The sequence below is a fragment of the Strix aluco genome, chromosome 7 (genome assembly GCF_031877795.1).
Source record: "Strix aluco isolate bStrAlu1 chromosome 7, bStrAlu1.hap1, whole genome shotgun sequence".
Taxonomy (NCBI): Eukaryota; Metazoa; Chordata; class Aves; order Strigiformes; family Strigidae; genus Strix; species Strix aluco.
Genome location: NC_133937.1, coordinates 31012799 through 31036658, shown reverse-complemented (window position 1 = coordinate 31036658; position 23860 = coordinate 31012799). Strand labels below are relative to the sequence as shown.

The 23860-nt window shown below is 37.1% G+C and overlaps 1 protein-coding gene across 6 annotated transcripts in view; it reads left to right on the top strand.

The window, feature by feature from the left end:
* Positions 1 to 23637, top strand: part of GPAM (glycerol-3-phosphate acyltransferase, mitochondrial) — a 32577-nt gene extending 8940 nt beyond the window's left edge. For 5 of the 6 annotated variants that reach the window (XM_074831268.1, XM_074831269.1, XM_074831266.1 and 2 more), the window contains exons 5-21: positions 1432 to 1545; positions 2768 to 2917; positions 3666 to 3762; positions 4732 to 4868; positions 6184 to 6283; positions 6999 to 7211; positions 7596 to 7709; positions 9679 to 9764; positions 10736 to 10851; positions 11554 to 11624; positions 12754 to 13018; positions 13521 to 13663; positions 15239 to 15316; positions 17895 to 18035; positions 18798 to 18987; positions 19097 to 19155; positions 20282 to 23637. In XM_074831268.1, the coding sequence (XP_074687369.1) occupies positions 1432 to 1545; positions 2768 to 2917; positions 3666 to 3762; positions 4732 to 4868; positions 6184 to 6283; positions 6999 to 7211; positions 7596 to 7709; positions 9679 to 9764; positions 10736 to 10851; positions 11554 to 11624; positions 12754 to 13018; positions 13521 to 13663; positions 15239 to 15316; positions 17895 to 18035; positions 18798 to 18987; positions 19097 to 19155; positions 20282 to 20398 (2191 nt within the window). In that variant the 3' untranslated portion in view covers positions 20399 to 23637. The remainder of the gene's footprint in view (positions 1 to 1431; positions 1546 to 2767; positions 2918 to 3665; positions 3763 to 4731; positions 4869 to 6183; positions 6284 to 6998; positions 7212 to 7595; positions 7710 to 9678; positions 9765 to 10735; positions 10852 to 11553; positions 11625 to 12753; positions 13019 to 13520; positions 13664 to 15238; positions 15317 to 17894; positions 18036 to 18797; positions 18988 to 19096; positions 19156 to 20281) is intronic. The other variant, XM_074831270.1, reaches the window with a different exon arrangement.
* Positions 23638 to 23860: the final 223 nt, after the last annotated feature.

Here is a 23860-nt window from a genome sequence, read left to right as displayed (position 1 = left end):
ATAGCAAAATTCTTTGTCCTTCGAGACGGTCTGAATATTTGTATAACCATTACATGTCAGACTGTGCCGATGGCTTGTGCATGTGTACTCATCTTAATTATAGTGCGAGTGGCCTGCCCACTCCAGTGGTTTGGCCTTTTGCAGTGTAGAAGTTCCTTCTCATCTTTCCTAGCTGCTTTTAACACGTGTAAATTTACTGAAATGTGGTAGGGACGTTTAACAGCCGAGATCAGTAACTCAGGTGATGACAAGGAGTGAGACCTTGGCAGCACTCCAGCATGGAAACCAACATGAGCATTGCCACCTGTGGTTCGATTTGGGACACTCGCTGAAGTGTCAGCGATGCATTGTACCAGCAGCCCTCAGGGCAGGGTTTTTGCATACTACTGAGAGCTATGGGCTTAGAAATGGCCAGAATTTAATTTCTTCTTCCAACTGTTAATTCTGCCCCATCACATTGGCTCTGCTGTTCAGAGATCTCAGCTCTCTTTGGTTTGTGGAGTGACCCACATGAGTGGTGACTTGTTCAGTCCTGGCCTGGTGAGTGAGAGTGGTGAGGAGAGAAAATAGTAATGGATATTCACTGCTGGGGACTGGATTTTAGCTCTTCTCATGTCACATGCATCTTCTGTGATGCTAGGAAAACTGTTCAGAATAATATTTTCTCAGGTAATGGCTGCTTATGGGATCCAGAGAGCAGAGGACAGGATTAATTCAAAAGGACAAGAGTGGCTGCTTGAGCTAAGTTGCCTTACTTAAATGCTTGAATGCTTAGAGAGATTTACTGATTATTTAGTGGTTCTACTCCTGTTAAAACTTTGCAAGGAGAAGTTACCTAGGAGGCACATAGGACTGAGTGTTTAAAAACACTGGGAAGGAAGAAAGATTACCAAAAAGTGTTTTTTAGTGTCAGTGGCTAATGCAAACATATTTTCAGAAGTGTCTGGGAGAGTTTACCCTGTGTGTACAATGTGAACAACTTTCCCAAGAGGACTCAGTGTTTCATGAAGAAGTTGACAAACCTCTTAGCTGGGCGTTTACATTCCTCCGTGGAAAGTCACTGAATTGGAAATCGGTACTGCCTCTTTTGTGCTCGCTGAGCTGAGGAGTCAGTTCCAGCAGACAGACAAAATGTATATATGCTTGTTTGTAGCTGCTTTTCTGTCATACTACGAGTGTTTTAAGGCCAGTACCACCCTGAATTGAAGTAATGCAGACCTCACTTGTCTCAGATATTTTGTGTTACACATCAGTTATTTCATCCGTAACATTAACATATTGGCAATTTACTAGAAGATAGAGAAGCTTTTAGGCAGCCCATCATAAAACTTTTGCTTCTTGATTGTGTTTTGAGGTATTTTTAATATTCTTTTTTTTTTGGCAGTGAAATATTTTGAGGGTCACGTTCAAATACCCTTCATATTTTTGTAGGTACAGAGGATGGCTTGCAAGACGCTTTTGTTACGTCCTTTTTGTACAAGAGAGGGATGTTCATAAGGGTATGTTTGCCAAGAATCTGACAGAAAATGTGCTGAATAACAGCAGGTAAGATGATGCAAAATAAACTATTTTTTTATTGACTGATACATTATAATATGATTTATGAATTTAGAAACAGCAGGTGTGAAAATCAGACTATTTAAAATATTAGAAGATACAGTATCTTCAGCACAGCCTTTCAGGACTCTAGCTTGCAATTTCTGTTTGAATAGTAAAACAGGAGATTAAGAATTGTAAATCTCCAAATGAATGATGCATAATGGGTGGACAGCAGACAGTACACAGAAAAATATATTGCTGCATGGGAACTCTTCAAACATTTGTTTACCTAATTCATGTAAATCATTACCACTAAAGTCATACTACAGTCATCAGAAATTGTCAGTGTTTCAGAAATAATAGGAAAGCAGCATTTCAGAGTACCCAGAGTGTACACCAAGAGTGTGAGGCAAAACTGGAAAAGGCTACAGATATAAATACCCACCCTTTATGTTGTGGAGCTTGTTTTCTGTTTCATATACTGCATTTTAAATGGCACGTTGAGCCCCTGATTAGCTATTAGGGTATCAGTTTTCCCTAGACACAAAGAAATTCAACCGCATGCCCACTCCTTGAGTCTACTTTTGTCAGAGGGCACACACTGCCTACATTAACATTCCTAACTCTCCTGAATTTTTAATGTTCAAGTCCCATCTGAAGATGATAGTGTTGCTTTTGAAAAGTAAAGCAGACCATGTTGTGCCACAGTTATGGTGTGTTAAACGACTTAATCTCTCTTAGATATGTTTTAAATGGGGAAAATAGCCCTTATAAAATTTACTTACACTTTGTAAAACAGAATTCAGATACTGTAGAAGTGCAAAATAGCAACTGCATAAATCTGTCTAATGAGGTATGTGAAATAGCTATGGCAGGAAAAAGAAATTAACAAAGAGGAGACTTCAGCTGTTCTGTCTGCATTTTTAACCTTATTAACCACTTCTGAAAATTTACAATCACTTAATATCAGTACCTGCAAACTGTGTACATAATGTTTTATATGGTCAACTTTGAGCACATTCATCCATCACCCACCTATTTAATCAGAGCTTAGAAAACTACTGAATTAAATTTAATGCATTTGGAGTACACAGTACTTCAGTGTGCATGTTCTTTTATGCCTGCAAATTTCTCCTATAGTAATATATAGCTCATTCCAAGCAGCTGTCTGTGTCTTGAACTCTTCTGTTGTGGAATTGTCTCATAAGTGTTACTTCTTAATGTTAAGAGTCCAGAAGGCCATTGTAGATGAAGCTTCTGAACCAAGTGCTCCAGGTAGTTTTGCTCAAACGGATCCTAAAGCTATCAACAAAGTGAAGAAAAAAGCTAGGAAGATTCTCCAGGAAATGGTAGCAAATGTGTCGCCTGCTTTAATCAGGTAAGAAAAATGGCTCATCGGTATTGTCAATAGGTAGAAGGACAGCCAAGCTCTATCTGTATTACACTAGCAGACCTTGTAACACATCATTAATAAATTGTTTTTAAAAATACCCAATTCATAAAAATTCCTTTCTAATGTTAACTAATTAAATGGTAGTTACTCTTAAGATGCAGCATCTTAAAACTGTGAAAGATCTTCTTTCCAGTAGCCTATTGATTATCATAACTGTAGTTGTAAATATCTCAGAGAGAGTCTTATCTTAGATAAAATCTTTTACTGTGGTGTCTACCTTTACTACTAAAGATGAATTTGTGTCTGTCATGATCCTAGTCCCCTTCACCAACTTTTGTGATGCAACCCCTATATTTTTTTGTAACTATATTAAATTTTTCCACAAGAGCAGATACACGCTGTCACCTAACATGTCACCTAACTAGCTTAGTTGTTGTGATTGATCTTAGGACCTCCATTAACTTGCCCCATATGTAAAGTGGTCTCTGCCCTTTGAACAGCCTTCACTGAGGTTGACACTAACAAGTTTTGTGTTATAACTGCAGGAGGCTGAAATGTGGCTACTAACCATGGCTTAGCTGATAGGCAAAAGCTTGTTAAGCAATTGGATTTTATAGTAATTTTGTTTGAATATAAAGTAATTGGATTTTATGGCTTTGCCTTTAGTCATACAGAAGCAATATAAAATGGAGGCAGAAGTTGATGAAGCACTTTGTGTTTGTTCTTCTTTCAGGCTGACTGGCTGGGTGTTACTGAAGTTGTTTAACAGCTTTTTTTGGAATATTCAGATCCACAGAGGTCAAATAGAAATGGTCAAAGCAGCAACAGAGGTAAGGGCAGATGGGAAAGAATCTAGTAAGGTAGATTTCTGATACAGTTTCTATTAATGTTTACAGCACTTTCTCTTTTTAGGAGAGTTCTGCTGTCTGTATGATATCAGGTTGTAGATAGAACTGTCTCACAGCTGTGAAACAGTGTTTTTAATTAACTGTGATGCTCTTTGAGTTATGTAACCTTAAATACTATGTGAACTCTGGTTTTACCTTTGTTTCAGGATCAACTTTTAACTATGAGGCTGAATGGTTATCTCAGATAACCTGTGTCCAGCATTACTTCCTTTTTTGTATTGAGGCAGCCAGTAATAAATTAGTAGGTCTATTCAGGATTTTTCACTCTTACCTTAATTTGGAATAAAAATCTTGAAGAAATAAGCTTTTCCTATTTCTTACTAGCAATCTGTTCCCAGTCCTTTGTTATTTATTGAAATTGATCAAAATAACTCCTACGGTCTACCACTTCCTTTATACTCAAAGGATTTGCTTCTTTTTGCAGGGTTTACCTTAGAAAAATGGATTAGATAAACAAAAAAAAGGTTCCTAATATTTTCGGTTATCTTTTGATTACAGTGTTTGGGAACCCCACTATTCATAGATCCTTGCTGATATCTAATAGAAAGAAATAGCAGTACTTTGGTGACACTGATGATTGGCCACATCCCTTTAATTGTTTGATTGTTGTCTCAATACTGTGAGTCTGAAGAAACTGGGAATATTAATCGCTGTTAATGCAATGCATACAACTAAAAACAACACTCTATGAAAATTAAGTAATACGGTTGACTGAAATGTTCTCATCACAGCTGAATGAAAACCAGAAGTAAACAAACTGAATGATAGTAACTGGAAAATACCATCCGTTCTGATAATATCAATGATGGATTTTATAAAAGGAGTAATATTCCATATTTCTTACCAAATGTCTTCTCTCTTTTCCTTTTTTTCCTTCTCTCCCCACCATAGATGAATTTGCCTCTTATCTTCTTGCCTGTTCACAAATCCCATATTGACTACTTGCTCCTTACATTCATTCTTTTCTGCCATAACATCAAAGCACCCTACATTGCTGCAGGGAACAATCTCAACATCCCCATCTTCAGGTAATAACCTCCTCTTATTTGAAAAAGACTGAGGTGGGGGGATCTTCAGATGATGTATTGCACAATATATCTTGTGTCCAAGTGTAAAATAATCTGAGTATTATTGGGCCATCATGTAGCACTTCTTTGGTTCCTATTACACGCTCAGAGAGCATAACAAAATCCTTCTGAGAAACTGTCATAACCTAAATACGGTAAGGAAGGATATTCCTTTCTTCTAGGAGTCTTAAAGTGGGTGGGTGACTAAGAGATGAATATGTGAAGAAGTGTTGTGAATGGACAGCTCTTCTTCATGAAGTTTAATGAGCTGGCTAATGGGCAGCAACAGTATTGAGTGGGAAAGTGCTCCAATTTGGTCTCTGTGGTGGCTGAAGAAACTAAAGCCTTTTAGGTTTTTAGGTAGTGTTTTGCCAGTGAGACAGAATCTGGGTCTAACTGATTTCTGAAAAGCCACTGGGTATTGCAGCAAATGATGAGGAAAGAAGGGGGATACTTTGACTTAGAGGGTGTTTTGCGCCAGTAGGTGCTGGTCTGTAATGATCCTGGTAAGAAAGGCATTCAGACTCTATAAAGTATCAGTTATGCTATTTATTAGGGCTAGCAGTATGAAGAAAGAGAGACTAGGATAGGTAATCTAACGTCCCTGTAGACACTGGGAACCCCAAGTTGTGTAGTGCCCAGCGGGCCTCTGATCCACGTGCAGCACACCATGCGGACCCTATCTGCAGAAAGGGTTACCCCATTTTGGTCATTTGAGCTAGTGCAGGATTTTCTTATAAGAAAACAATGCTATTCATAATTTCTCTGTCAAACAGAAAGGATGTTCTCATGAGAACTTGCCGTACTGTTAGATAAAGGCAGGGTGTAATTGCTGGTGCCAAGTGGGAGTCGCCTGCAGGCTCCTCAGTTAAAATTAGCTGGCTGAGCTGATCCTGCAGCCAAGGGGTATGAGCACTACAACATGGACATGATGGCCATGCTGCATGTGCAGCACAGCACAGACTTGGGCCAGCTCAGGTTAGCTGATACTTAACAACAACCCACTGTTAACACCAACATCTCAATGTACCATAGTCTCCTGGACAGGGTCACTGCAGATGGCAACTGGTCTGTTGAGGGAGTGAAATGGAGCAAGACAGTGTAGAGAAGCCTGTTTCTTAAGTTAAATAGAGTAATATTTGTGTGGTCCCATATAGCATAATACATTTTAGTCTTCAAGAATTTCAGTTCCTGTTGCATACTAGGAATTTTGTACTGGACCTGTAGTAGTTTCCTGCAAACTAAAATCAATGAGTATGATTTTTTTATTATGTAGCACACTGATCCGCAAGCTAGGAGGATTTTTCATTCGTCGGAAGTTAGATCAGAGTCCTGATGGTCGTAAGGACTTCCTCTACAGAGCTTTGCTCTACGTGGTATGTATTTCTTGTCTTTGTTTCTGTAGGTGACATTTCAGTTGGGTGGCAAGTGGGAAAGTGAGTTCAATCAGTCTGGGGATGTTTTTTACTGCTTTGAATTTGTCTTAGGTTTTGTGCTGAAAAAAAATAACATTTTTGTATGAAGTCTTGAACGGATAGAATAAAAGAGAATTGAATGTCCAGCACCTTTGAGGATGAGCAGATTTTCACCTTGCGTAATCCTTATTGAAGTGGGATGAATACTCTCTGAATTAATGTTAAACTTAAGCCTTGTTTCTCTGATTTCTTTTGTACTGGGACATATCTACACCAATTCTGTTAACTTAATGGAAGTCTCTGTTTATGACGGGTTGATGTAATCCTTTGTGCTGTTCAGTAAAATAGCTGTATTTTCACCTTGGAAGATGGGATGTACTGAGGAACCAGAAGGCAAGATGTATGCGAATCGGCTAAATCAACTGTTGCTAGAGATGCTGTTCTTGAACAAATGGCATTGTACTGCTTGTATATTTATGCAAATTCAATTGCAGTTTGCTCTGGATTTGTGTCAAGCATTAATTTTGCTTTTGTTTTTTTCACGAGTATTCATGCCAATTCATGATCTTCTGATGTTTTTAAAAGGAAGTGGTTGCTGACAATATATTTCAAATGTGAATTGGCCAGTATAATTAGATATTTATTTTTTCCTCTTTTTCAATCTTTTTGTATTCAGCACATAGAAGAATTGTTGAGGCAGCAGCAGTTTTTAGAAATATTCTTGGAAGGCACACGGTCTCGAAGTGGAAAGACATCTGGAGCTAGAGCAGGTCTTTTATCTGTGGTGGTGGATGCTCTTTTCTCAAATGCTACTCCTGACGTCCTAATTATACCTGTGGGAATCTCTTATGATCGCATAATTGAAGGTCACTATAACAGTGAACAGCTGGTAAGAGCAATTGAATAACTTGTTTTGGCTTGGGGATTTTCTGTTTATGTGCAGGAAGATGTGTTACGTAGTTATATAATGTGCTAGTAGTCCTCTGTCACATGTAGTTGGTGTTAGTGTTGAAGAGTGTAGAGCCATGAATCACAAAACCTCTCTGATAGTGAGTGCTGAGTTACAGGTGACATACTCTAAACGCAAATTCATGACATAACAAATATGTTCAGATAGATATCTATGGAAAACAATAGTTCTTTAGATTTACTTGAAGTTACAAGGTGTGTCAAAAGATTCAGCCTTGCTTTGTCTGCTGTTGCGTGCGTTTTCAAACGTACCCTTTTAATTACAAATTGGAAAAAACCCAAAACAACCACTGATGTTTTCCAGGGCAAGCCTAAGAAGAATGAAAGTCTTTGGAGTATAGCTAGAGGAGTCTTCAGAATGCTGCGGAAGAATTACGGGTGTGTCAGAGTAGATTTTGCACAACCGTTTTCCTTAAAAGTAAGTTCGAAAATTTGAAAATCCTTTTGAAGGTTTGACATTTTGCATGTTTCAATAGTGGGACACATTTATCTTGATTTTTCTCTTTGTGGGTTATCACTAGCGTTATCCGCTGAAGTCTGTTCCAGTGGGACAAAAATATCACTGTTTTGCTGAATGTGTGAGTCTTCAGACCCATTTGTGTTAAGCTGAAATAGTCTCAGAGTTGATATGAAGAGTTATGTTAGTTTTGAAACAGTGTAAGTATTCTCACTGGGGTCCTTTGTTTTGTTTTAACAAACACTCTTTAACGTGATCCTTGTACCACGTGGTAATTCTTTACGTTGTAGAGACATTTGGAGTTGAAGGAAACTGAATACTGTTCTCCAGTTTAAGTAACTTAGTGGCTTACACTATTGCTGAGGTAGGGCATTTATCTCACTGGATTTTTAAAATTGCTAAGCAAATCAGTAGCTATGAAAGTATCATGGATAATATATCATAAAAATCTGCATATTCTTTGAAAGTCATAGTTCATTATTAGTTTACAACTATTACACTAGTTCATCAAGTACTGTTGTGTAGTTTCTCAGGGAATGGGGTGGAGCAGTAGTTTCTGCCTTCACTTTTTAAATTTTCTCCATCTCTTTGCAGAATCTGCTTGTACTGTACTTATCAGCGTTTCATCAGTCTGTGTTCTGCTACAGTATACCTTACTTTTAGTGTGACTTTAACAAGATTAACTACGGTAACAACAACCTACTAGAACATTATTCAAATTAATTAGGTGTTCTTTCTGCCCTACTTCTCTCAGAAAAGCAGTAGGTTGGAGAGCTTTGGAGGGTTCAATTACCACAGCATGAAATTATTGTGACGGTCTGCACTGCGTTATAATTAGCATGGTAGGGAAAGGTATTAATTCACTTCCAAAGGAGAAGGCTTGGGCTATTCTTGGTAGGGAGTTAACAATTGTTCTTGGATCAGTATAAGGAAAAGAAGGTTATCTGCCCTCTTAATCCAGTGAAATGCTAATCACTCTATACCTTCCTAGTAACCTCTGTCAGGTCTCATTTGTATGTGTATTCCTTTTCGTACTCCAGAAGGGTAATAAATGACACAAATTCTTTAAGTATGCCTTAACCAAGATTTGCAGAAGTGTAGTTAGGTCACTCCAGGTCTTTCTAAAGGCGATGAGCTTTTGGGGTTAATTTTGGTCATCTGCAGTTCTGTGAGCACAGGCTTAGAAGTTGAAGAGAGTGAGCTGGCTCTGAGAGTCTTTTAAGCAGCTTTCCTGTTTTCTTGACCAGCAGGTTAAGTGGCTCTTTAGTTTCCCACATCAGTCTTTATAGAAACTGAAAGAACACAGTGTCCTGAAAACTGAATAATGTAAATGTTAACCTGGGGAGGAGAGATGTTTGGCTTTTGAGAAATGTGGGATTCAAGAATTCCAAGCATGCTGTACCGGTACCCTTCCTGCTTCTTTCCTGCTTTAGTTTGTAGTACTGTGAGGGGTCTTGCAACTGGAATTTCTCCATAGGTAAACACTAGTGTAGAAGTTCCTTATCCTGATGTTTGAGGAAAGCAGCCGCAAGCAATAATTACAGTCTCCATGTTGGTTCTGAATGGGTATTAGACTTTGCTCTCACTCATGTTAATGAAGGCAGTTCTCATTCATTTAATCATAGAGAAACTAGTCTCAAAGGAGTTGTTCCCAGCAGGGTGCTCACAAGGGTTATGTATTGGTTCTGTTGCAATTTTTTTCATGAAATATAGATTTCTTGCTGTAGAAAGTCTGCCTTAAAATCAAAAGCAAATAAAGTGTTGAAAACTTTTTATTTCTGTGACCTTATTACTGCTCTTTTAGTGTGAGCTATTTTTAATCACAGTTGCATTTTTGAATAATTGCCTTTTTCATATAATAATATTATCAGTTGAAGGCAAGAATAAGGTGGAAAAAGTACAAAAAATAACTGAAGTCTTCTCTTAACAGGAATATGTAAACAGCCAAAGTCAAAAACCTGTGCCTGCTCCTCTTTCTTTGGAACAAGCTTTGTTACCAGCTATACTTCCATCAAGGTAGAGATTTTTTGGGTGTTGGGGAGAGGGAGGACAGGTTGGGGGTTTTTGTTCATTTGTTCTTGTAGTGTTCCGCACTACATTCCAAGCAGTGCTTGAGCTCCCCAAGGGTAATCTAATTGTCTATAGGAAAACTAAAACCTTAGACAATTGTAACCGTGCAATTTTATTATGAGAGTTGGCATTCTTTCTGGGGAGCTCTGTTTAAATAAGCTCAAGGAGGCTTTTTTTTTTTTTTAAGTGACATCTGTTGCTTTAATTTTAAATTTTATGGAATAACTTAGGGAAAAAATAACATGCTTAATGAGAAATGAAGGATTTGGTTTTAAACCTCACAAACACTTCAGGTGGGTTTTGGTATAATTCCAAAGCAAATAGGACTTGGAGTGAGTACCCCTTGCTCAAGGAGGTGACTGTCACTCAGAACTGCAAAACTGCACTCAAGGGCTAGATCTGCATTTGTTACACAGGTGCACATTTTAGTTGAAGTCTTTGCTGGACTTGTATGAACCTGTGTGGTCCTAGTACAGACAAAGTCATTTATCTTTAGAAAGTTGTAGGTCCATACAAAAGACCATTTCTAGTTCATAGAGAGGCTGGGCTGGAAACTACCTTTTAGGCAGATTTGTTTAATCTACTGTTGTCCACATTGACTGAAGGGAAAAGAGCTGTGAGGTGCAAATGATGTAATGGCAAAGTCATGAATAGCCATAGGACAAGGTTGCAGTTTTTCTTTTGGTGGTCTTTGATTGTTGTTTAATGTGAAGAAATAATCTGAAAGGTGGTAGGTATTAAAATTTCTGTGATGCTTGTTACACATAACATTTTTGGGCCTTATCAGACTGTGTAGTGGTTTTTTGCACTGTAGTTCAGTTAGTGTAATAAAAAAATTTAAAAAAAGTCAGTCTAGATTATTTACCTTTTGATCAAAATCTAAATGTCTCCATGTGATTTTTGTATTCTGTGTTCAGACCTAATGATACTGTGGATGAAGGTACAGAGGCCTCACAGCCCAACTCCAGGGATATCACTAGTGAACCCTTCAGAAGAGAGCTGATATCCAACTTGGCTGAGCATATTTTGTTCAGTAAGTGTTATAATATCACTATCAGCTACCTGTTTTGTTTTGCTGATTGCATGAACTCACTTGCTGTTTAGTAATGTCATACTTCCCAGTTCTATCTGTGCAGGTGATCATTTCATGACTTCAGATGCTCTCTTGACAGATCTCTATGCTTTGCCTCCCTCCCTCCTCTTCAGAGTTGAATAAACTCTCTTTCTGATTAAGCACAAGCTTTTTATTCTGTTTTGTTAATTTTTGTATTTGTTGGACTAGTATACTGAACTTGCTGTACTCTGAAGTGTTTGTCATATCAATACATGATTTCTTATCACTTCATGTAAGAAGACACTGTGGTGTCTTAATGGTATTAAGATCATACTCACATGAACTCATCTAGCTGCACGGACCCAGTGTTGCCAGATTTTGTAGATTATGTGGTGTATGCTTCAGTCAGTAGATCTGTGATTTGTGGTACAAGAGATGCATACAAAATGGTCCTTAGCCTAGTAAACATTTAAGTTTTACTCAGCCTTCTCAGTTCAAGTTACTTTCATTTGATTAATATTGTTACTATACAGGCATAATGCACTTTGTATTTCATTCAGAAGGTACAGTTCTGTGCCAATAACACTGTTTCATTTTTTTTAAAATAATGGATGCTCTTTCACTTGTAACGATGCTTTGAACTTCTCAAGTGCGTAATGAGTTTATCTTGTTTACCTCTAGCTGCTAACAAGTCATGTGCTGTGATGTCTACCCACATCGTTGCCTGTTTGCTGCTGTACAGACACAGGCAGGTAAGGCTTCTATGCTGCTTAAATAGCAAAACATTACTTTGGCCTTGTTAATTAAAAAAATAGTATGCATTTTGCTATTGCATGATACTAATAGAAGAAAAAAGATGCATTTAAATTAAAATGGACTTCAAGTAGTCTGAAAGCTAATATTTTAGTTAGTAGTGGATGCTTCAAGATAAGCCATTGTTGATGGGATGGTAATAAATACTCATGTGGAAATAGGTTTTTGTAATTCAGAATGTAGTTATGCTACTTCAAAATACACGGCTTTGATTCATGTATCAAGATTGTTTTTTAGATCTCAAATACATTCACCATTGAATATGCTAGAAATTCTTCTGTTAATTTTCAAATTAATTTTGCTGTTCCTCAGTACTAGAATATTATGTCACGATAGCAGAATGATACTAATGTTTAACTGAAGTCTTGTGCATGGGGCTTGGAAAGATTTTTTTTTTTTTATTTTTTTCCTCCTGCAAATGTGTTTTGCATTTTTCTTAAATTCCTTCTCCCTCTTATCTGAAGCTTTTATTGGACATAAATTGGGAACAGATTGAAAAATATTGGTCAGATATGTAATGTTGCTTGTCAAGGACAGTATCACCATTCCTGTCAGTCCAGTCTTTTCAATTTCCTAAAATAGTGGGATCAAAGAAGCATTTTACAATGTGATCTGAAACTATCTTGACAAAAAACAAGGAAAGGAAGTACTTGAGGAAAAGCCTTTCCTCATGTCCCCAAGCAATTGAACAGTTCTATTAATTACAATATTCCCAGATAATTGAACATTCATTATACAGCATATGTAATGGAAATAAAATACCTCTAACATGTGCCTAAGAACAACTCAGGTCTCTGCAGGTTGTGAATAAACCAAGAAGCAAACAAAAAACTTGCACTTCCAAATAGCTGCATGGTTTTAAAATATAATTGCATGTAATTCAAAACCTGTGGACTATTTCAGCAAAATCTCAGTGAAAATAAGTTTTGCTAATATGACTGTTGGGCTTTTGATTATTGACAAATAATGTGTTGTTTATGTGTTTGTTATATATGTGGTTATGTGGTTTACAGATAAACTCCTGTGCAGAAAAATTGTTTCACTGTGTGATACTGTTTTTATTTCTAGGGAACTGATCTTTCCAGGTTGGTAGAAGATTTCTTCTCCATGAAGGAGGAGGTCTTAGCCCGTGACTTTGACTTGGGATTTTCAGGGAACTCAGATGATGTTGTCATGCATGCCATTCACTTATTGGGGAACTGTGTAAATATCACAAACACTAGTCGAAACAACGAGTTCTTCATCACTCCCAGCACAACGATACCTGCTGTCTTTGAACTGAACTTCTACAGCAATGGAGTACTTCATGTATTCATTAAAGAGGCCATCATTGGTATGTTTTGGGGTTTAGCAAGGAAAGACTTTTTTGTAACCAATGAAATAAAAATATCTGCACAAAAAACCTTATCAGTTTTTCATGTAATTTACTTTTATCTATTTCTTCCCTCCCTGCTTCAGCCCATGTTTACACTAAGAAAAACAATTTTAAAGTAAACCTGTGTTTTGTTTGTGGAATGTTTCCACTCATTTTCCCCATCATCCGTTATCTTTCTTGGATGTATTTGTGTATTGGTCACTGCCATAGGCAAGGCACTATCAGAGTTCTGAGCCAACATGGCAAAACCTGTTCTTTGATCATCAAAATTTTAATGAGCTTTTCTTTCAATGTGACATTAATTGGACACAAACGAAATAGTGATGAATCCATCTTTATTCTTCAATTGCATGTGTAATGTTTGGCTGCTTTTAGGCCTAGAAGTAGACAAAACAGAAGTTTTACATTTTCTTTGCCCTAAAGCTCTTTGGAACTTTGCTTATGTTTGTTTCTGCTCTAGCCTGCAGTCTTCGTGCGGTTCAGAGTAGGAGGTACAGAAATGGTACCAATGGTGGTTCTCCCAGTTTGATTAGTCAAGAACACCTCGTCCGAAAAGCTGCCAGCTTGTGTTACTTGCTTTCTAATGAATTTACAGTATCTTTGGTAAGTAACTGCATTAATTGTCCACGTTTAAAATTTTTGTTCTGCTTGTAACTGTGTGTTACTTTAAAATTAATTGATGCTTTCTTCAAACATCACAGATCTGCTATGTTCACTGTAAGTAGAGTCTGATGGTAATGGGTATCAAGAGGTTGATTATAATTTGAGAAAGGAAGATAACATTGTTCCCGTTTACTTCAAGGAAACGTCTGAACATTTGAGCAAATGTAGTTCCATCAGAACAGTTCATCCAAAAGATGTGTGGCCTAAGATAACACATAGATTAGCTTGCCAAACTCCTGTCACTACCTTGCTTCCTTGGCAAGGTGTGACAAAATTGATCCGGTTTGAGGGATATATACTGAGTGCACACCTGCTGGTCATGCAGGTGTTAAAGTGGGTGATGCTGGGGTGAGCCCGCAGCATTTCTGCTGTGCTGGCTTTAGGCCTTTCCTGAGAAAGAAAAGCTGCTCACTCCATCTCTGTCAGCTTCCCACAACTCGACGTTCAGCTTCTAACAGATTTTGTGTCGCTTATGTCGTTAAACAGACCATCACAACTATATCTGCATTCTGCCCAAGCTATTTAAATATTTTTTACTTAAACAAATACAAGTCTTTGAAAGTACCCAACTCGTATGAGTTTGCATATGTGATTGAAATTACACTGGGAACTAAGGCTCCAGATATCTAAAGATACTCATAATTTGCACAGGAGTGCAGTAGTCACAGTGTGCCACACCTAGTACTTAGTGGCAATTATAAACATGGCCTGACTTTGATTTTTGTTTTGTTACATAACACTGAAGAGAGCTGATGTTATCTCAGTTTTCAGTCACTGTATTCTTATACTCTGAATACTTGCAATTTCAAGTGCTAGATTTTTTTTTCTTATGTGTAGAAGTTACTTAGAATTCTAGAGGCTCTTGAATTAGTTCTTAAATTTGTACACATATTTCTGAGTCATTCCTTCTTAAATGAAGCGTAAGCAAAATCTAGTATTTTTGTCTGGGCAATAATGTAGCTCATATGGCAGGGTTCTTTAGTAATCTTATCCTTCTGCTTTCAGAGTTAATAATTGATTTTTTTTTAACTTAGAAAATATTTCCTACATGATTATGAACAATGTAAAAGAGGTTGTTTTTTTATTCAGAGTTTCAAAACACATAAGGGAATTTCCTAAAAGTGTACTTTCCTTTAAATTCCAAATAAATCACTGGTATGAGTCTCAATGATTTTAGTTTCACGATTATTTTATTCCAGAATTGTTAACAAACTAAAATTTGGTTAGAGGCAATTAAAAGGGGGAAATATTTAATGTGGTTTTCTACCAGTGTAGTAATGTATTTCTTCAGAAAACTTGGACAAATTTTAAATATCCTATTTCACTGTAATTTTTAAATGTCTGCCTGTCTGCCAGGATAAACATAAGAATAGTGCATTTGGATTATGCTGGTAAAAGTTTAATAACTTGTTTAAAAGGAATAGTACCGCTGTATCCAAAACATTCATATTGGTGTTGCTATAATAGGTATAATAGATGTGATTTTTTTCAGTGCATTTCTTTTATGTTGTGCAGCCTTGCCAGGTGATATATCAAGTTTGCCATGAATCTGTGGAAAGGCTGATACAATATGGCATTCTTCTGGTGGCCGAGGTAAGGTGATAGAGATACTGTGTGAGCTTTGTTTCTTGTACTTGACTGTAGCCATAGGTAGTTTATGCTGCTTAGTTGTGTCTTGTTCTAAATATATGCTGTTACTGAGAGCTTGTAACAACTTAAGTCCGGGACGGATGCTGCTTCATTCTTAGATTTGTAAGTGTCAGACATTTGGGTGTAGTCATCCGGTGATGCTACAAATGACTCTGTGTGTAATTTCACTGTGCCATTAAACCTACTAAGGAAGACACATTTTTGTACTGTCCTGTAAAATGCAGATTTATTTTATTATTGGAGCCCTTTCAAATTGTAGCATAGCTTCATGGATGTTTACTTTCTACTCTACAGGAGTCAGGAGTCCAGATTCTTTGTCATTCTTTGATTCCTTTGCATCGATATCGATCTCGAAATTATTGTAAACATCCTCTGCTAGCACAGTTTGCGGTTTCAGGGATGTACTGGTGTTGCTGTGTGTTGCAACCTGCCAGAGGCATACAGTGTAAAGGAAACCCGGGGACTGAGGGGGCAGCTGACTCAGCACACCTTTGCTTCCCAAACTTCTTTTCTGCACGGTAAACAAACCATGGCACTCAGGAGGAAGCAACAAAATCTAAAGAGCCCATGGAAAAGGAGTTGCATATTTGGCTGCTTTCTTCTTGCAGCTCTCCAGTTTCAGAGGAGGCTAGAACTGCTTCTGGTGGATTTGTTAATGGCCACTGCTTCACTCTAATCATACTGCATACCTTTTGATACATGCTTCCATTTTTAATATATGTAACCATAGGTGCGATTTACTTGATATACCTGGATATTAAACATTCTCCTTATTTGGAGTTACTACTGCTTGCTTTTTATCTGAACTACTGACATGTTGTTATAAATTAGATTGAGTTTGTTATTAGATAAATCCCCAAATGACTGCTGATCAGAGGATTAGGAAGAAACCTTTATGTTCTCTGCCTGGGGACAGAGGAGAAAAATATGTGTGGACAGCAGTAGATATGCACCTCTGTCTACTCAAGCATGAAACCTGTCTTGAGGGTTCTTCTATAAATTTTGGTTGCTGACTCTGGTGCTTTGCAATTTATAGCTGGAATATAGATAGCTATTAGGCTGTATATAAATATTTGTCTGTGTTGTCTGATATAACACCACCAGCACAACATTTGAATGCTTAAAAAAGAGATATATTCCATCAGTAAATTTCTTAAACTTAGAAAACCTCTGTACCTGCTTATTACTTTTAAAATGATAAGAATTTGCATAATCAGTGCAAACACTGTAAGCAATGACTGTTTCATGACTTCAGATAGGTTGGAAATGTTTGTGAGGTTTTTAGAACATGTTCTTTAAGAAAGGTAGCTAGCTTCTGCCCCTTCTGATTATTTCAATTTACTGTAGACATTAACACATTGATAAATTTCCCATGAAATTGAGCTTGATTGACCTATGCTGCTTTTTGAAATTATTTTCCTGTGATACTAGTATCTACTTCAAAAACTAAGAAATATTCCTAACACACAGTGATCTCTTTGGTATTTTTTTGAACTTATTTTGTGACCTTTGCTTCATTCAAAATAAAACATTTGATCAGAGTGTAAGATTGGAAGGATGTCATTCTTCATTTGCTTCAGAGGCCTTTTTCTTTGTCATGAATATTATGACAGTAATCACGTCTACAAGGTGTCTGTTTATCCATTTGGTTTTAATCTTGCCTGATTCCCATTTCTAAGTGGAATAACTGTGTGTGGGTGTTTCCTCAGTGACTTAGCACTGGTGACCTTTGAAAAAATCTTTCTGTTCTACTACTTTGAGCAAAACAAATAGTGGTGAATGATTGACACTAAGGCTTCCCTTATTCTTTCAAGTGTGTGTTTACTATCTCTAAAACTCATTTCTGAAGATGCATTGTTGAAATTGAATGTTGCATCAAACATTGATCAGGTGAGAGTTTTTCTGTTGCACCTCGGTTACTGTACTACTGAACTTCTGGCACACCTGCATCAACATAATCAAGGTTTAAACAATTTGGAGCCTTCATGATTAAAACTGGCTCATTCTATTCCAACCAATATCTCATGTGGGCACGAATGCAAGAACATGATTAGAAGCAGTAAGTTACCACTTTCAAATAGCAACTTATGGCATTTTGCAGGAATTGAGATTTTAGCTGTTGTAAGATAATAACACAGAGTTTACTACTCTGTCTTTAAGGTAACAGTAGTACAGAGGTTAGCAATATCCACATGTAGATAGCATCTCAACTTTACATCCTAACACAACTGAAAACGCTTTCTTGGCAACTGCTACTGCGTTGCCTCTGGTAGGAAGATTCAGCAACTCTTGTGACGATTTTCACTTTTATGTGACAGGCAAACTAAAGAAAAAGTCTCTTTCACCAAATGTCTCTTCTCTCTGCTTGTCTCATCCCTGTCTATAATTGGGTCTCACTTGCTTTCATTAAATATTGGTTAATGGATGAACTGATTAAGTCGAATGAGTTTATAAAATAAACCTATTGTTTGCCTGGACTTGGGTTTTCTACCTATTTACAACCTTGTCTTTCAAATTTAAGCAGGATGATCAGGAGGATGTTAGCCCCAGTCTTACAGAACAGCAATGGGATAAAAAACTCCCTGAGCCATTGTCTTGGAGAAGTGATGAGGAAGATGAAGACAGTGATTTTGGAGAAGAGCAGAGAGATTGTTACCTGAAGGTAATATTATCCTAAGGCTAATAACGTTGAAGCCTGTTGCGAGAGATACAAACTACTTCACTGGTTCAGGAGGGGTAATGATAATTTTTTTTTTTTTTTTTTTTTTGCTGGTTCACAGTGTTAGTCTGTTGTATTTTGCTACAGTCAGTAAAACACCTTTTTCTCCTTCCCATGAGGAAAACGACTAAGGAAACATCAAATAAACTTACAGGGAGGTGGAAGGACAATGGTTAGTGTCATGAACACTGATAAAGGCTCAAGTATCTTAATGTTTAAATGTTTTATTCTTTACTGACAGCATGCACTCTAAAAGGGGCATATCCAGTTGGTATTTATTTTCAGCCTAAATTTCACTTCGTAGATTGATCATGTTGATTTTAGACATTACCAGTTTTCTCACAAAGCTGACACAAATACTCTTTAGGATATCTTGTTAACACTTGGAAACTTATGTCCATCTCTGTGAATGTATGGCAACCCTTCTGTTGGCTGCAGAACAGTATATGATGTCTTCAATTTTATCTTAGGAAAATAGTTATTAATATCCTGGAGGAGAAAAAAGTAGCATCGGTCTGTGATGTGCAGTGCCTGTTTTGTCCCTCATGGTAAACTGCTTTTTTGCTATGTTTTTATAATGTGCTGTGTTGTGCCCCATACTCCTTGTTGTACTAAGAATTATTTCAGCTGCTATTTTGCTCTGTACTATGTTGCAGGTCATTTCCACAGGTCTCTGTCACTTTAGCTCTTGTTGCCCTTTCTTAGGTGAGCCAGTCTCAGGAGCACCAGCAGTACATCACTTTCCTGCAGAGGTTATTGGGACCATTATTGGAGGCATATAGCTCTGCTGTCATCTTCGTGCACAATTTTAGTGGTCCTGTTTCAGAGTCTGAATACCTTCAAAAGTTACACAGGCACTTAATAAGCAGGACAGAGAAGAATGTTGCTGTATATGGTATGTTAAACTGGTTTTATAACTGGATTTGATTAATTCTGCTCCTCCTAGCACAAGGTAGACCAAATTCAGTTGCAGTTTGTTTATCTCTGGGTTTTCTTTCTTGCAGCTGAGAGTGCTACCTACAGTCATGTGAAAAACGCAGTGAAAGTCTTCAAGGAAATTGGGGTAAGTGTTTGGTGATCAAAGCTGCAGACTGTTAAGTTTCATTTTAATAACGAGCATAATTTTGACAATTCATGGAAGCTGTTCAGTGTCAGTTTAAAAATCTGTGAAGGTATCTGTGCAAATGCATTGTGGATTTTGAGCATTTTGCTTTCCTTAAAGCTCAGGGCAGTAGGGGAAGAGCACACATTGCAGAACAAGGCACTTCTTGCTCCCGAGAAAACCTGTGTAGATGAGGGCTAGGTGACTGGACATTTTTATTCACAGCAAATGAAGTTCTTCTGCTCTACTCCATGTCCTTATTGGACATCAGTGTCAATGTTGGAAGGCTGAGAGCATATTCTGTGCTTAGTAACAGCTAAATTTTGGCTTAGCAGTGGTTGATGCTCTAAGAGAACTATCCTAGTACACCTCCAGTGTCCACCATGAGGATACAGGTGTTCTTTAAAATAAAGTATCAGTTTTGCACTTTATGGCTAGCATTTTGGATTTTAAATCACCTATCTAGATTTTGCAAATGAAGAGTTTCTCTTTCATGAGAATAACGTGGCTTCCCGAATGCCAGATGGGATTTAGCATTATAATTTTGAAAGCATGAGCATTTAGGCAAAGCATTGCTAGATAAGGGGTTTGAAGTCTTTGTCTTTAAATTCTGATGTAGTAAATAATCTTAACAATAATTAGCTTATAGTAAAGCCTATAGTAAAGATAGCTTCCTGTAGGCTGTAAGAGCTGTGAAGAAAGCACGTATCAAATCCATCAAAGTGGAACTAGATAGCATCTGCTGAGCATCTATTCAGAGCATAGCATCTGAATTCTTGTTTTCAAAGTGCTTACACTTTCAATTCAGATGCCTTTTGAGTGCATGTTTTATCCCTCACTGTTAGGAGTTGTCTGTTTATCGCTTATTTCTCAGTTTCTCTTCTTCCATACCACTTGAAGGGCTTCAACATTGAGTGAATTCTAATAATATCTAAAGGCATTGCCACCTAAGCCTTCAAGAAAGAAAAAAAAAAAAAAAGTCCTGTAAATGAAGTCAAATTCAGTGTAGACCGTAAAATTTTAATCACAAAAGAAAGGAGATTCCTTTAACATGGTGATACTTACATATTTTCATGCTGTGCTTTAGGTTTTCAATCAGACGAAACAAAGAAGAGACACCATTTTGGAACTAAGCACTACGTTCCTACCTCAGCGCAACAGGCAAAAACTACTGGAATTCATCATGAGCTTCATGGTATTATAAGACCACACACAGCACCTTTGACCAGGGACATGAAGACAGGTTTTGAGACTGTGTCAAAGCCTGGGGACATTTGCTAATCCTTCAAAGTGTAAGGTGCCACTGTCTGGGTAAGGCCTTCTCTGACTTGAACTACTGGAAGACAAGTGCCTTCTTACGTATGCATTTATGGGTTTCTTACAGTCCCAATCCTGTTGTAATACAGCGATACTCAGATGACACTTTGGATACAAGTAATCAAACGTTGCAAAAAATAAGATAAATTATTAGAATTAGATTTAAAATGAAGAATGAAGTTTTATCAGTGTTATGTTTTAAATATACTTTTAAAGTCTGTAACAGATGCGCAAATACACCTATTGGCAATCTGTAACTAACCCTGAGTTCTTGAGTTTAGTGGCAACACAGCTTATGGCATAAACAAGTAACTCATTCCAACTCAGTTTTATTATTTTAAATAAATGGTTTAAAAATTTTGCTTAGGCAGGAGATATATATTTCATGGATAAAGCCATAGTTTTTCATAAACGGTAACATAAATGCCAAAATTCTAATGAGGATAACAGTTACAGACATCTGAGAATAATGATCATGTAGCAGATGATTGTGAGAGACATTGTCAGCAGGCACACCTTGCACTATCAGAGCTGTGTAGTGCAGTGGTAAATTGCACTAATCACTGCTGTCATGAAGAATGTGAGAGTAGTGTTCTTGGGTTTTATTATGGCATCTGTCATTCAGCCAGATGAAAGTCAGGAGACAGTTGCCTGAATGTGAATATCTTGTAAAATCTTAGATTATTATTTAATTGAAAAAAGCTATTGTTTGGGTTGGGGTTTTTTTAATTAATAGGATGTCAAGTTTTGTTGTTTTCTTTTTTTTTTTTTAAAGTGGAGTAAAGACTTGATTTGGTGAAATAATTTTTAATTTCGGCCCTAAAAATTTAAGCAATAACTTTAGCAATTCTTTGGAAACAAGTGTTCATATTGTATTCTGTTGCTGAGCAAATCTAAATTGGCATGAAGTAGTAACCTCTAGAAACACAGAAATATCATAAACAATGTACTTTTGACTCTGATCTAACTGACTTTAAAAATAATTCATAGACAAAACTGAATGATAAATAAATTCTGTCCTATGAAACAGGACTCTGGTCTTGCAATTTGATCCTTTTGCATGGAGGACTGGCACTGTAGATTTCATCTTCTCTTCATGTGAGTGGAGATTAGATTGTACCAGTAGTCCTGTATTTTAGTACAGCTGATCTAGCTGAAGCAATAACTTGGTGGTATGTGAAGCTGGTTTGCTTGTGAGATGTGTTTTTCCTCATTTAGATTGCCTTCTATATGAGGGAAATCAAACACTTAAATTACTGCAATATTTTGCTTGATTTTCCTGTCCTGGCCTTGTGAGCAGAAAATTCCCCAAACTTCATCATGTAATCTCTGTTGCTTAACATAAATACGGAAAAGCATACTTGAATCCCAGCACTTGCACTGTTATGCCAGCACAAAACTGATGCACACAATTTGAGTTTGTGGCCAAGGAGCTTGCGTTTGTACTGCACATTTGTCAACAAGAATATTTCTGTAAATTTTTTTATTAAATGCTATTAATATTTTAAACCTGCAGTTTATAGTTTATTAGCATTATACTGTTAGCACTGTGAGACGCATGTGTTTTGTCACTAAACCAGGTGCTCTACAACACTTAAAAGAATTTCTGAACCAAAGCTACATTAATACAGATAGAAACTGACCCTAGTGTCGCTCTTGTTCTTATGTCCTTTTGCTGTCTCAGCAGGATAGTGACTACATTACATAATTTGTTTTGTGAAGTCTATTAGTTATTTAGAAAACAGTTTCATCTCATACTAGCTAATGTGCACTGTTCGTTAACCTGATGAATGCTCCATAACGGTTGTTGCTGATGGCTTCCATTTAATGTCAAAGACTAGGTGCTTCTGAATAATGAGCTCTCATAGTTTACTGCACTTCAGTAAATATGAAGTGTACTAACAGCGAAGATTGTACATAAAAACGGTTTTTAAAAATGAAGCAATATGAAGCAAACAAAACTTGAGTCATTTTATTAAGAATGTTCTGCCAACTGACGTATTAGTTACCATAAAACCCAGGAATACTGTGGTCACTGGAGTGTTCTGCTAGGTGTTGCTACTAAGATAATTTATGGCTTACATTTAAAAAAAAAAAATCTGGTTAATATAAAACAATGAGTGGGTAGGGTAATAATGCATGTGAATACACATTAATGAATACATTTAGTATGCAGAGGGAGGGCCACCTCTAAAACTGATTTGTTTTTGTATGAAAAAAACCTGCATGTGAGAAGTCATATGAATCATATGCCACTGGAAGCCTTTGCATTCTGCAGCAAGTGTGTATGTATACATATATATTCAAGTGTGTATATTATCGCACATGACAACTATGCTTTTCCCTGAAAATAAAGCACAGAATATAAAATCACCAGGCTGTAACAGTCAAAACCTAAAACCAACACTAAAAACCAACACTTTTGCACTGTATTTACACCTTCAGTGTCTTCTGATTTTATTAACCTCTCATGTTTCCTTTGCTGATAGAATGCCAGGTTGAGTTAATTTCAGTAAAGTTAACCAGTATACAAGAAAGGACTGGCCCTGAACTACCACAAATGTATTTTAAGACTCTCCTCTTATAAAGACTTACATGAGTCTCATCATTGTTATGAACATACTACTCAGGTGTGCAAGTCTTTTTGGGCCAGGATCTTTCATGATATGAGAAATTTAATCTTTCCTTATGCATTCTGTAGATCTCACCTTTTTAGAGTGATGAAAATGTAGAGTTCTGCTTCCTGTGCTGCCACAGCTACCCAGGGATCATAAACTTGTTAATACATTTACTTTCTACTCACACTGACGTCGGAGGCATACCTGCCTTCTCTTTGACAGTATAGGGCTTTATTCACCTATCTTTGATTAGGAAGCATATACCTACACTTGTGTTCAACTGACTGCCTGCTCCACAGAGAAGTATCAGAATCACCATGTAGAAGAAAGCTGAGTTGGGAGGTGATGTAAGATACTGTTGCTCTTTTGTTTCTGTGCTAATGAGCCTGATACTGCTTCCTGGAGAATGTTACCACGTTTTACCTGTTATGTGTAACGCTGTGTCTGTTGTAGAAGCACAGAGATGTACTGGAGTCATTTTAATAAATTAAACTGTTTGCTAATATGACATTTAACAAGCTCTTCTAGTGGTTTTTTGTTTTTTGGGTTTTTTTTTTGTTTGGGGTTTGTTTTTTGTTTTTTAATAACCTGCTAAGATAATTCATTCAATAACTTTGTCCCATTCCAGGTAGTTTCTGAAATTAAACCATGAAAAGTTTTCATTGTAGATGTATCTCTACCAGTGTATGTACTGGAGCAGAACCATTTAAAGTGGAGGTGCCATTTTGCTT